The 14,395-nt window shown below is 46.1% G+C and overlaps 1 protein-coding gene across 1 annotated transcript; it reads right to left on the bottom strand.

Annotated features, from left to right (window-relative positions):
• Positions 1–3,580: 3,580 nt before the first annotated feature.
• LOC123426359 (protein LONGIFOLIA 1-like) lies at positions 3,581–14,183 on the bottom strand. Its single transcript, XM_045110170.1, has 5 exons — positions 13,644–14,183; positions 12,699–12,766; positions 10,531–12,606; positions 4,969–5,119; positions 3,581–4,617 (listed from the first exon to the last, which is right to left on the bottom strand). Exons 1-5 carry the CDS (start codon positions 13,789–13,791, stop codon positions 3,836–3,838), a joined length of 3,225 nt encoding a protein of 1,074 aa, XP_044966105.1. The 5' UTR covers positions 13,792–14,183; the 3' UTR covers positions 3,581–3,835.
• Between the last annotated feature and the right edge of the window lie 212 nt (positions 14,184–14,395).

Here is a 14,395-nt window from a genome sequence, read left to right as displayed (position 1 = left end):
TGGGCCTGGCAGGCCGAGGCGAGTGAAGGCGAGGGCGCGGCCAGGTGGGCCGGCTCGGCGCTGGGCCGGGGATGCGCTTGGCCTGGGCAGCTCGGTCAACAGGGCGAGCGAGCCGCTCCTCCCGATCCAGATCGGGATCGAGGGAGGGAGCTCGCGGCAGCGGCTCCGGTGGCCGGTGGGGCTGCAGGGCGTGACTGCGGCGACGGGAACGAGGCGAGGCAAACCGGAGCTACCCGTGTCCTGGCCGGGCGGCGGTGGCAAGGCGAGGTAGGTCCGCGAGCATCGACGGCGCGACCATGCAGCGAGGCGATGCCATGGCGAGGGATGGAGCTGTGCTAACCTCCGGTGGCGCATACCGACGACAGAAGGGGCGGCGACCTCCGGTGGCAGGGCCTCGGCGCGGGGATGGAGTAGCGCACGGGCGCGGGGCCCCTCAGGCGCCATGGAGGCCCTGCTCCATGTGCTGGAAGGCAGCGGCATGGATCGGGCCCAGATGGGCTTCGTGCGGGCTCAAACCGGTCCCTGCGGGCCGGCGGCTGGAGGAGGGAGACAGGGGCGTTGGGGTGGCGGCTGCACACTGTTTCGCACGGAAAACGAGGTGGAAGAGGGGCTTGCTGTCTAAATTAAAGGATGGGGTGTTTAAATAGGAAAGGGAGCTAGGGTTAGGGCTTTTCCGGGCCGATTTCGACCACACGATCGAAAACGGATGGCTTCTGTCGCGGAGTGTGGTTAGGTGGCTGTGTAGAGAGGCTTAGGCTAAGATGAGAGGGAAGGGGTGCGTTTGTGACACGCGTTTTAAAACACCGAATCACGTCCGACGATAGACCGAATACGGTGCCGCTACGGTCGACCGTTCGGGTACCAGACGGACTCCGATTGCGATGAAACTTGAGAGACGGCCTACCTATATATAAATAATACCGCACGTCAAATCTCACCCCAATTAGAGAAAGTTTTTTTTCAACACACTTTTTAAAACAGGGTTTCGAACGATGCCGCGGGCGCGTGCGAGTGCGGTTGGACTCAGAACGGACAATGACGAGAACCAGCAACTACTAACGAATGCAAGTTTTGAAAAGTGGCAGCAACGGAGATGCCGATGCAATGCAGATGATGTGCATGATGCGATGATGATGCGATAAATAAAATAAATCACACGATGAAAACGGAATAGAAGGGGAATCTTCTGGGGCGTCGGTCTCGGGCTGTCATACTTACATAGGGACCAGTCGACCCCCGTGGATAACTAATCAACCCCCGGGCCAGTGCTCAGAGTGTTGGTCCAAACTCGCAGACTACGGGGCCACCGCCAGGCAACCCGATGTCTGGTTTTACTCCTAGTGTGACCCATCCGTCATGTCGTGAGAAAGAGATGTGCGGCTCCTATCGGGTTCGTCGACACGTCGGGCGGCCTTGCTCGACTTGTTTTACCTTTTATGAAATATCTTGAGCATCGGGATTCCGGTGATGCTTTGGGTTATCTCGGAGTTGAGGTTTTCCATTAAGGAATCCGAGGAGGTCACGAATTTCGAGATCAAGGCTTTCCATGCGTCTTGTGGTAATTTGTGATGGACTAGTTGGAGCACCACTGCAGGGTTAAATCTTTCGGAAACCCGTGCCCGCAGTTATGTGGCAAACTTGGAAAAAAAATTTATCATCCGGTTCTAGATAACTTGAAATAAACTAATTAAAAACTTGCCAACTGTGTGTGTAACCGTGACCATCTCTTTCATGAGCTCCTCCTCCGACTAAGGACACGGTGGAGTTATGTTTGACGTAAGTAGGTGTTCAGGATCCTTCATTTGATCATCATTTGTTCACGTTCGTTATGCGAGATCATCCCCCTCTTATTCTTGTACTCGTAAGTTAGCCACCTCAAATAAATGCTTAGTCACTTGTTGCAGCATCGCCACTTAACCATACCTCACACATTAAGCTTGCTAGTCTTGATACCTTTGGAAATGAGATTGTTGAGTCCCCTGTGGCTCACAGATTACTATAACACCAGTTGCAGGTACAGGTAAAGTGATATTATGACGTGACCGCGATGATTGTGCTTTTGGAGTTTCTTCTTCTTCTTCTTCATCGATCTAGGATGGGTTCCACGCCGACATCCTGGGATAGCAAGGATGGACGTCGTTCTTTTATCGTTTGTTTTCGTCCGTAGTCGGACCCTGCTCTTCTTCATGATGGTTGTATATTGTTGTATTGATGTGAACTTGATGTAGCTTGTGGCGAGTGTAAGCCAATTCCATATACTCATCTATTATGTACATGTACTTGTAACGATATTCATTCTTGTAAAACGACAAGATGCGCTTTTATCCTTGTCGAGGTCCTCGTGCCAAAATAAGGATAGAGTCGCATCTTGGGCGTTACACTATCTTTGAGCACTTGTGCAACCAGTTTATTTTAATACCTCACCCCCTTTTAATAGTATTAGCTTTCCTATGGACTCAAAAGTGATTTCTCATAAATATAAAATGAAGAGTCTTCTAGCTTAAAGCTTGGGACTATCTTATTCCTTTATTGCATCAAGGGGCATCTCCATGTAAGCCTTTAACCAAGGCATCTTTTGAACTTTTCTGAAATATATTTGGAAAAACATATTAGTTTAATGGTGCATATGTTGTGATCAATTATCAAAACCATCTTAGGGAGCAATTGTGCTTTCATGATGCATTGGAATAAGGTCTCTCCGGCCTCTTTCTCGGTGACCTTCGATCCAACGCCGATGAAGGGCTTGTAAGAGTAGGCGTTGTCAATATGCTAGATCTCTGCAAATTTGGCAGTTGATGTGTCGATCAAGTGAAGCAGTTGGTTGGCTCGTACTACATCGACTTCGACCTCTTCTTTTGAATTGTTATACGACATGCCTAGTTTCTCTAACCATTTGAAGTAGTGATGAATGTTTGCAAGGTTGTGTTGAGCGGGGTGATGCCCCAACAAATGTTCCTTCAACGGTTACTATATCTCATTCCTAATGGTGAGTGGCTACCACGATCTTCAAAGACTAATATGCCAAGGGTGTTTGCAAGCGTCGCTTTTCCTTATTGCCGATTCAATGCTTCGGCGAGTGACATACAACCGGAGGAAGAAGACTGTACTTTTTAATCGGTTTCTGTCTTGTTGCTTTTTCATTATACCGTTTTGCTTGATAATCATCAGATATAGTATGCACTTTGGATGTCTTATCTCAAAAGAAAATATGAAAGAAGGGCAGAATCGATTCTCGAAAGCATGAAAAAATGCCCACAATTCTGAGTTATGATGATTTTTTTTTTTAAATTAGAAAATCAGGAATACCCCTGGCCTCTGAATTATGATGATATATTCACAAGAATTCAGATTATTATAACATGAGAGTTTGGATTAATGAAACTTGTGGTATGTGCAAAGATTTTTGAACTGGACATGTATCACAGTGAAATCCCAAAAGTATTTGAGAAAATATGTACAGAGATGATCAATGTTGGCTTTGTACAGCAAACATTTGATACACGTTTTCTCAGTCTCCGCATACACTTATGGTCGTCTTTCTTTGTTCGGGTGTTTTTCATATGCACCCGTTTATACACTATTTCAAATCAGGAAATCCATGCGATTATTTGAGTTCAGTAGCACACAAAATTAAGTTCCAGAGAGAAACGATGTCTGGTTTAAAAACAACTATATATAAGTTAACATTTGGAATAACTTGTGGTAGGTGTCCGAAACATGCACTCCTACTTGAGGTTTCTGCATTGCCCACACTCAATCCTCACACAGCCAGCCAGCGCCAGCCAGCCTATTTACCTCCTCTCTTCAGACAAGCCAAATCTTGAGACAACTTAAGTCAAGCGAAGAGGCGCCTCCTGCCGCGCCTGCCAGCCCTTGCCCGTGGTCCGTCGGCAGCCTCGCCACGCACCACCTCGTCGACGAGCTCCTTGAATATCGACCTCTCGATCTCCAGTATCATCCCAGGGAGCTGCTGCTGGACGAAGCTTGTCGTCCACCCTTCCAGCCTGTGCAGGATCTCTGCGTCAGGTATCACAGTACTGCTCTTCTCCTGGCACATCCGTGATCTCTCCGCTTTCAGGTACTCGATCTCTGAACAAATGGCCTTCACCAGCTGCTGACCGCTGGACACCTCCCTGGCTCCGGTGAGCGAGCTGGCCGCATGGACCGAGGTTTCTTTCTCAAACATGTCAAGGAGGAGCATGTTCACGGCATCGAACATTAGCTTCCGGTGAGCTCTCTTGGGGTCGTCAGACCTTCTGCTCTGAGGGACGCCCTCGGGTTTGGAGGTCCATCCCGACTTGCGTTGCTCCAGCACGAGGAACAAGTCAGGGTTGATGGGGTAGCCGGAGGCGTGGAGCTGGATTTGAGACAGGCCCGTGCCCAGGTCTTTCATCAGAAGGCCCGAGGCCAGTAGGATCTCCGACACATAGCGGTGGTCCGGAATTTGTGTCTCACACAAGAAAGCAATGTGATCCACAGGAGGGGCCTCGTCGTCATCCTTGGTTACAGTCAATTGCTGCAGCTTCTGAAGAAGGCTCGCTACATTTGCGAGCTTATTGTTCTCGGACTGAGTAGTGAGCTTTGTTGGCTTTACATCTGATGGATGTCGCTGATCATCTGAGAGTTCCAAGGAAAAAAGAAATTAGCCACTGGAAAACACCCAATATCCACCAGTCATCAAGGTAAACATGATTTTCTATCTGTGGACCAAGGTACTAGCGCTGTGCAAAAGAGCTATCGGTTGCACATATACATCCGACAAGCATGATGGTGAGTATACATCACCAGATTCATGATCCCCCGGTCCAGGGAAATTGTAATGTCAAAGCAGGAAGTAAAATGAATAACTTCAAGATCTTTCCATTTGACGCCAACAAAAATCGAGTTTTTCATTTTAAAGGAACACAATTTCCAGTTTATATGATCAAGAAACAAAGTTAGCAAAGCTGGCGAACTAGGTGATCTTACCAACATTAGGTGAATTTGAGGTCTTGCTGGTATGGAAAATATTCTCCTGGTCAAATGAAGAGTCCAAGACAGAGACTGGACTTGGCCGCTCAGGGATAGTTGCTGCATGATCCATAGATGACAGGTCCTTGTTTGCATCATAAGAGGTTTTCTGCACAACAGATGAATACCAAAGAATAATTAGAGAAGAGGCATGGAACACTAGTAACATTTCAAGTCTTCAGTACTAAAGTGGGCTGGTGGGTGAGAATGGCGTTTTGGCTCCCGGGAGCCATGGAGGCCTTTATTTTTGAAAAATTCAAATTCAAATTTTTATGGTTCAAAAAATTCTGAAAACAAATATGCATGTATGTAAGGATGTAACCTACATGTGTGTAAAATTTCAGGTCAAAAAACTTTAAAACGTGATCTGTACAAAAAAGACAAATTCATGGTCTGAAATGATGAATAGTAACATGTGTTAAACAGCCTCAGATTTGTCTTTTTTGCACAGCCCTCATTTCAACGTATTTTGTTCTGAAAATTTACACACTTGTGTATTATACCTTCATCTATCTATGTATTTTTTTCAGAATTTTTTGAAACATTAAAATATAAATTTTCACTGAATTTGAAGTTTGAATTTAAAGGCCTCCAGTGAGCTCGGGAGCCAAAAGCAATATTCGGCTGGTGGGTTTGCTATGTGGATCCTTTCTGTATCTTCGTGGTTTTATGATGAAATTAACAATTAAAATACTATCTTGTCGCAGACTACTAGTTCGCAGCAAAATCAGCCTAATCATACCGCAGGTACTAGCCCAAACAAGTTGGTTTCTGCTCTGTACCAGGATTTGCGATTTGGCTCTTTTGAACCCGCGTCCGCGCCGGCAAAATTTGGTTCTTGGGCGGGGTGCAATGAGACACTAGTGCGGTCTAGTATGCCGCGCTTTTTGGGAAAGAATCCCCGATGCAACAAAGGAATTGTGCAGTCTCAATCTATGTTGCAACCACTGTCTCTGGAGGAGTATCTGGCGGGAGCAAAGGCAGCGAGTAATCAGCATGGTACGTTAGATGCACCAGAGGAAGTACAGCCAGCTACCAATATTACTTGCATGGGTGGAGAAATAGCTGATGGGCTCGGCTCCGGCGAACCCACTAGCCAGGTGGTCGTTTTGCCCCAGGCTACGTTTGTGCATGAGGGCGCTGATGCTGCCCAGACCATGCGCATGCATGCAGATGCGGCTACACAGGCCACGTACGAGGGTGCTAAGGCGGCTGTTGGTAGCGATTCTAGTGCACCAGGGCTTGATGGATCTCACGTGTTTGACCCAGCGGCAGCAGCGGCAGCTTGCGACGGCGCGCTCGCCAGCACAGGTGGTGCCCAGCTGGATTCGACCCTATGCGCTGCTATACCCGACGACAATTCTGAGGAGGCTGTCGTCTCTATGGATGGACCAGATTTTATGCCCAAGGTGGGTACGGAGTGTGCCCCTACTGCTATTGCACCAGAGTCTGTACCGATCTCGGTTGATGAAGTCATAGCATTCGGAGGTGTTCCCAATCCGATGGGTCCGGATAGACGAGCTAGTCTACGGGTACAGTCTCAGCCAGATGCGGATGACCTGCAGATTGGACGGGCTATGCGAGCGGCCAAAATGAAGGAGGTTCAGAATTCAACAGGTATGAATTTTAATACTGAACATTCTATTCTTCATTTTACACCGCAAGAGATTTTAGATAATGCTACGGCAGTGGGGGTGACTTTGGGTGAGACTAGCAAACAAGTGTCAAAATCTATCAATGACTTATTAGACTTAGAAGTTGATAGGGCTTTGGATATTATACGAAACTTAGCGGCGGTTCGACCTATGAATGATAAGGAGATATCTGATATGGGGGGACTGAATTTACTATGTAAAAACTTAGTCCCAGAGGAGGATATTAAACAGTCGCAAGTAGATTTGAATGATTATAACCTATCTACTGATCATCTTAATGATAGTGGCAAAGATACTCATGGTTATATGGACCAGGAGTATGCTTCGGATAAGCCAAAGCGCACTTCGAAACGAAGAGTTTATACAGTTTCTGCTGTTCGTAGGAGTGCTATTATAGAGAGTCTGAATCTACGGGAGATTGAACTCTCAGCTAGGAAATATACTTGGGCCAATTCTCTACATAACCAGACTTTTGAAAAATTGGACAGAGTACTTACTAGTGTTGACTGGGAGCAGAAGTTCCCTTTAGTCACAGTTTGTGCTATGCAGAGGACTATATCTGACCATACTCCACTATTGCTAGATTCTGGAAATGCCACTCACACAGGAAAAAAAGATGCCTTCTCCTTTGAATCCAGTTGGTTCACACATGAGGGCTTTATAGACACCATTGCTAGAGAATGGAGCAAGCATACGGATGGGACATCTAGTGTCGACATCTGGCAAAACAAGATCCGACACCTTAGACAATTCTTGAGAGGTTGGGCTAAGAATGTGTCCGGACAGTATAAAGATGAGCAAGACCGACTGCTCCATTTCATAGATGCCCTGGATTGTAAGGCTGAGACCGACATGTTGGATGAACATGAAAGGTCGTCAAAGTACGAGGCCGAACAAAGAGTGTGTGTCCTCCTCCGTGAGGAGGAAATGAAATGGGCTGTCAGAGCCAAGGTTAGGGCAATTGTCCACGGGGATAACAACACAAAGTTTTTCCACTTGATTGCAAATGGCAAACATAGGAAAAAGAAAATCGTACAGCTTGAGCAAGACGAGGGTACCATAGTAGGGCATGAGAATTACTACAAACGGTTGTTCGGTGCTCCAGACCATAGTTTTGTGTCTATGGACGAGCATCAGACTGCGGATATTCCTCAAGTTGGACAAGCCGACAATGAGAGTCTCTCCGCACCATTTCTAGAGGCAATTGAGGGTATGAAAAGTGGTAAAGCTCCTGGGCCAGACGGGTTCCCAGCTGAGTTTTATAAGAGATGTTGGCATATTATTAAGGCGGATCTTATGTCTATGTTCCATGATTTGTTTTCTGGACACCTACAACTCTTTCATCTTAATTTCGGTACGATAACGTTACTACCGAAGAAAGAGGGTGCCTCCAGAATTGAACAATTTCGTCCTATATGTCTCCTCAATGTCAGCTTTAAAATTTTCACAAAGGTGAGAACGAATAGGCTAACTAAGATGGCACATTCGGTCGTGCAATCTTTGCAGACGGCTTTCATGCCTGGTAGGAATATTCTTGAAGGGGTTGTCGTACTGCATGAGATCCTTCATGACTGCACTCCAAGAAACTCAATGGAGTTTTATTTAAGGTTGATTTCGAAAAGGCATACAACAAAGTCAAATGGTCTTTCCTGCAACAAACTCTACGTATGAAAGGGTTTGGCGACATTTGGCAAAAACATGTAGATTGTTTTATAAAAAAAGGTAGTGTCGGTATTAAAGTAAATGATGACGTCGGTCATTTCTTTCAGACACTTAAGGGACTTAGGCAAGGAGATCCTATGTCACCTATTTTATTTAACATTGTTGCGGATATGTTGGTGCTAATGATCAGGAGGGCTAATGACAAAGACTTAGTAGGGGGACTAGTACCTCATCTAGTTGATGGGGGTGTCTCGATCCTACAATATGCGGACGGCACGATCCTTTTCATGGAACATGATCTCAAAAAAGCCAGAAACTTGAAACTCATATTATGCTTATTTGAACAGCTATCTGGGTTGAAGATTAATTTTCACAAAAGTGAGCTCTTCTGCTTTGGGGATGCACAAGCTGAACAACTCACGTATTATCAACTTTTTGGTTGTGAGGGTGGTAGGTTACCGTTCACATATTTAGGAATCCCCATTCATCACCGAAAGTTGACCATCAAAGAGTGGAGATGTATCGAGGATCGTTTTGACAAAAAACTAAGCTGCTGGAAGGGCAAGCTATTATCCTACGAAGGACGATTGCTTCTTGTCAACTCAGTGTTGACAAGTATGCCAATGTTTCTTCTATCCTTTTTCCAAGTGCCTCTTGGGGTGCGGAAAAGGTTGGATTTCTATCGATCTCGATTTTTCTGGCAGAGTGACGAGGTCAAAACTAAATATAGACTGGCTAGATGGGACATTATTTGTAGACCCAAGGATCAGGGAGGTTTGGGGATTGAAAATCTAGAGGTTAAGAACAGATGTCTGCTTAGCAAGTGGCTATTCAGACTGTCTGTCGAATCGCAAGGGATGTGGGTACAAATTCTAAAGAACAAGTATCTACAGCACAAAACCTTAGCCCAGGTCACTGCGCGACCGGGCGATTCACCTTTTTGGAAGGGTCTCATGAGGACAAAGGCCGCTTTCTTTAACAGGACTAGATTCGTCATTGGCAATGGTGAAAATACTAGATTCTGGGAAGATACTTGGTTAGGAGCGCAACCTTTGGCTCTCCAGTATCCGCAACTCTATAATATTGCACAACGAAAACAGACTTCCGTTGCGGCAGTGTTACGACAGACTCCTCTTAACATTCAATTCCGTAGAGCCTTGATCGGAAATAGATGGGTTAGATGGTTACATCTAGTCAGAAGGCTAATGGATATTTCCCTGTCTGATTTTCCAGATAGTATTCGTTGGAGGTTGACCACCAATGGTACTTTCTCAGTGAAATCGATGTATGTCCATATTATTGATACGTCGCCTATTCCAAAGTCATGAATATATGGAAGGTCAAGGTTCCCCTTAAGATAAAAATCTTCATGTGGTTTGTTCACAAGGAGTTGTTTTAACTAAGGATAACTTGGCTAAAAGACACTGGAAAGGAAATAAAAGATGTAGCTTCTGTCAGACGCATGAGACGATTAAACACCTCTTTCTGGACTGCCCTATGGCTAAATTATTATGGCGCTCAATCCAAATTACTTTCAACGTTACCCCGCCTACTAGCATTCACATGTTATTTGGGACGTGGCTAGACGGGGTTAATATACTTTACGCCAAACTAATTCGAGTTGGAACTTGTGCTATTCTGTGGGCTATATGGAACTGCATAAATGATCTAGTTTTTAATAGAATGCATTATATTAACTTTTTGCAGGTCATCTTCAGGGCTACCGCCTTGATCCGCACGTGGTCCTTACTCACTCCTGTGGAAACCAGGGAGCCTTTGGTTACTGGGTGTGTCCGATGGGAGATGGTAGCTCAGGTTATCTTCAACCGATATGGATGGCGGCATGCTAATAGGATTGGACCTTAGTCGTGTATATCCGAGGGATATAGTCGGTATTGGCGTTATGATCGCCATGTAACTCTTTTTCTTGTTTTTTCCTTTGGATTCTCGGACTCCTCTGTATTTCGTTCAGACTATTTCCTTCTTAATAAAATGGATGTATGCATCACTCGATGCAGAGGCCGGGGCGTTGCCTCCTTTTCGAAAAAAATCTTCATACCGATACAGCTTTGAAATATAGACCTTTTCTCGAAAACAAAATCCAAAAAGGTGATAACCCCGGCCTCTGCATCATACGATGCACACAGCCAATACACCTTTTCTGGATGAATTGAAGGATAATTTGAAAGAAGAAATGGCTTACCACTTTTTGTGGATTCCTTCCTGGTGGAGTTTGATTGCCTTGTTGGAAGCTCGATGCATCAACTTCTGCAGATCTGTCAGCACTTGTTACTTCTATGTCCAGCTCTGATACAACACTCATACTGCCATCCGACCTTAAAGACATATCATCGCCTTGCTGGTTAAGACTTCTTGTCCTGCTCTTTGCAACATTTTGATGACCATCTTCACCTTGAGCAAGCTTTCTTCTAACTTTGCTTCTGGGTGATATTGTATCCAAGTGACTCTTGTCCGCAGATTGCCTTTGGTTCTTGTTAGACTCAGGAGAAGGAATAGGCAATCTAGACCTTCGCTCCATGTCGAGCTTTTTCTGTGGTAATCTGGGGCTAGTGGAGTTTTTATGCTTTAGCATTCCATTATTATCTCTTGGTAACTGCTGTCTTCTCGATGAGCTCTCAGTCATCAACTGCGAGCTAGATTTCTGTTTCCTGCTCGTCACTTCATTTCTTCCATTTGGTCTCCCATCAGAAGCAAGGGGTTGAGAAGCAGGCACCGTTGGACTAGATTTCAGACGTTGCTCAACAGTTGCCCTACTGATCTTTGGCATTTTCCTTTTATCAGTGCTATTGACTGTCCGCAGCTGCGGTAAATCTGATAGCCCCCTCAATGGGACAACAGGAGAATCTGTGTCACCCAAGAAGTCTGCAGAATTTGCAGGCTTCATGATCACAATAGGAGATTTAAAGAATTTTTCTGCAATGCTCTCTTCTTCCATTGATGGAGATGGGGCCCTTTCAGATATCTGACTGGAGTTTGTGTTACAGCTGAGTCTCGGATTAGCATCAGCTGTCACCTCTTGGCTATTGTAGTCATCATCATATAACTTGAGCATCGATGCTTCCTCGCGTTTCTTGTTCTGCAACAGTCCTTTTGCTTGCATAGAGTCCAGGATCTGCTTAAGTGCCCTCAGGTCCTTGTTTGAATGCTGAAAATCAAGGTCGTTGAGTCGTTTCTCTATCTCACTGTAAACTGATGCAGCAGGTTGCTCTTTTCCATGAGCAGCCTTGGACCCTTTTGGCAATTTTCTCGGTAGCACGATCCTTTCCTGCTTCCAAGGTGCAGTTTCAGCTGGGAACTTAGAGTTAGGAACATTTCTGATTGTTGCATCCAGATTCCTGTTTTGCCTACGAGCAGGCTCATTATGCGAGGAGAGGCTCAAAGGGATCAGTATATGTTCTTGCTTCCTCTCTTGAACTGATATGGGTGCCTGTGGTGATGTCACCTTGTTGTCGTTGGGCTCGGGCAACTCTTCCAAACCCATGAGTTTTGCAACGACACTTGGGAGACGCTTAGAGGCTGCTGGTTGTTCTTTCTGGATCTCTGCATTGTATTCTTTATCCGAACTGAAACTGATGCTCCTTTCTGTGTCGTTCATGTTCGGCTTCGGCCACGAGTCCATTTCACGGGTCCTAAGAGGGCCTTCCTTGATGTCCAGCGACAATCTTGGCATCTCCCTACGTTTTGATGCCGATTCCCTCCCATCATATGAGAACCGAGGAGCGTCATAAGACAGCCTTGGTTGGTGGCCAGGTTCAGATGGACTCCAAGAGGACTCTCTGAGCTTGGCTAGCACTCTGAGCGACTCATTGATGTCCATGGTTCCCTTGCTCTTTGCTTGGATATCGCTGCTAGGGGACTCATCAAAGCATGTTGCTGCATCTCCACGGTTGTATGTGTGATCTGCCACTGCTTCCGTTGTGGAAGTTCTGGCTGACAAATCACGAGTATCTCTATAAATCGAATCCTTTACCAGATTTCTTATACCAAGAGTCCGGTGGCTGGATTGAGCTGAGGGCGTGTTGGTGAGGGTATCATCCAGGAAGTAGTCTGGTCCATTGTCACTCTCAGGCGAGCTCTTGAGCCTCGGTGAGCACTTGAATGGTTTCTCCGGAAATAGCATCCGATCAGTTGACGATAGGTCCTGTTGTGTCGACCTATTGCCATCAAGGGAGGAAAACGACGAACATGATGACGATGAAGTCTCCATTGTTGACGATGCTCTTTGATTTTCAATCCAGCTTCTACTGAAGTTCTTGTCCTGAATACAGATTGCAGCAAGTCAGTCGAATTGTGAAAGGCTGGAAGCCGGTGCATGCATGCTGAAGGAGTGCACTGACAAGTGAGACTCACGAGAACAATCTGGGGACCGTATCTTGTGCGCTCTTCCCCTACGCTCGGGCTGCTTGACAGTGCATTGCCTGTTTTAGTAAGTGAAACATTTTTCAATGGTGAGCCAGCCTGAACAAGAACATTGGATTCTCAAAAAGAAAAAGGAAAGGGGAAAATATTGCTTCTTACGGAAAAATACATGGGACGAGCAAGAGAGAAAGTTAATCAAGACTGTTGCATTATAAAAGAAGAGAAGCAAAAACGTCACTGTCATTGTTGTCCAAATATACACTACATTTTTCTAGGAACTGTCACCCAAGAAGAAGAAAAAGAAAATTGTCAGTGTCATTAGTTGTCCAAATATAAGCTTTTTTTGTGAAAAGAATCCTCTTCCAATTTGAAGAATCATTTTCATTGATGTCAACATTTACAGATAGATTTTATTATGGGAAGTAGTAGGGTTCTAATATGCCTGCATGGCATAGTGACATATTTTGTCGGTCGTCCGGGGCCAATTCCCGGGTAATCAGCGCCGGTACAGATAAAAAAAGGTATTCTGAACTGAAGATTTCATTTCAGAAATAAACTTCCCTCTGCCTCCATCCTACACCAAGGTAGGTAAGGTACTCCGTAATTAAATTCCTGCATCTCGGTGGCCCGCCCAGAAAAAGGGGAAAAAGGCTACAGTAGATCTCAGCAATTGCCACCAGCACCTAGCGATTCAATGTGGAATGAAAGAAGGCCGAAAAAACAGGACGATAGTAAATTAAATCCCTGATCTATCATCCAAAATCAGAGCTCTGATCTATGACGGTGGCATGGCATACGAACATATATATAAGCAAAAAATGTGATTAGTGCGTCCAATAACGTAATTGGTGAGACGGAATGAATCCATGCATATTTGGAGCAAGCAAGCAGAAGCAGGTGCGGCGGGAAGGAAGGAAGGAGAGGATAGCAAGCAACCTGGGGGGAGCAGCCTCTTGTGGGAGTGTTGGGCGGCGATGGGGTAGCGGCGGTCGAAGGCCTGCAGGATCCCGGTGACGCACCCGATCTGGCGGTGCAGGTCCGGCCGCCTCTCCTCTCCCAAGGCCAGCAGGTACTTGGCCGGCATCGCCTCCTCCCCCTTCCACCCAAGAATGCAGGGAGGAGGAGTAGCAAAGCGAACCAAACCAAGCAGCTACCAGCTAAAGAAGAAGAACATCTCAGCAGTGCCGTAGCTCAATCGTGGAGGCAGCCCAGCCCAGCCCAGAGGGACAGAAGGAGGAGATCTTGTGAGGAGGCTGAGCGGTGAGCGTGAGGGACGTAGCCGCCCTCACCGCTCTGGGACTGGAGGTAGATGATGGAGGGGAAGTCTGGTGTGGGTTGCAAGAAGGGTGGTCGTCCTGTTTTGCTGCTCCTCTCCTCTATGACTGACTGGGACTGGAAGAGCTGTGAGGATGAGAATGGGGAGGAGGGGCTGGAGAGAAGAAGAGAAGAAGGCCTCGCTCCGCTACTGACATGTCATTGTTAACTCGTTTTACCGGAATGTGGGTAGGGTACTACTGTAGTACATCAGTGTCCTGGTAAATGCAGTTAAGAGGACTGACGTACATGTGAACTTGGGTAGGAGGAGTGCTGCTACTGTACTGGGACCTGGCATTCCATTGCAGGCAGTGTATAAACTAAACTACCCACAACTAACTAACTATATTAGGAGACGCTTCCCTCAAAAAAAA

The sequence above is a fragment of the Hordeum vulgare genome, chromosome 2H (assembly GCF_904849725.1).
Source record: "Hordeum vulgare subsp. vulgare chromosome 2H, MorexV3_pseudomolecules_assembly, whole genome shotgun sequence".
In the NCBI taxonomy this organism is placed as follows: Eukaryota; Viridiplantae; Streptophyta; class Magnoliopsida; order Poales; family Poaceae; genus Hordeum; species Hordeum vulgare.
The sequence above is the reverse complement of the archived record's forward strand: the minus strand, read 5'-3'. Positions and strand labels throughout refer to the sequence as shown.

Coding starts and splice junctions, on each gene's coding strand:
- LOC123426359 (XM_045110170.1), bottom strand. CDS start 13,791: ATGCCGGCCAAGTACCTGCTGGCCTTGGGAGAGGAGAGGCGGCCGGAC. Junction 12,607..12,698: donor ACGGTCCCCAGATTGTTCTC/GTGAGTCTCACT, acceptor ATCTGTATTCAG/GACAAGAACTTCAGTAGAAG. Junction 5,120..10,530: donor GAAGGAATCCACAAAAAGTG/GTAAGCCATTTC, acceptor TCTGTTGTGCAG/AAAACCTCTTATGATGCAAA.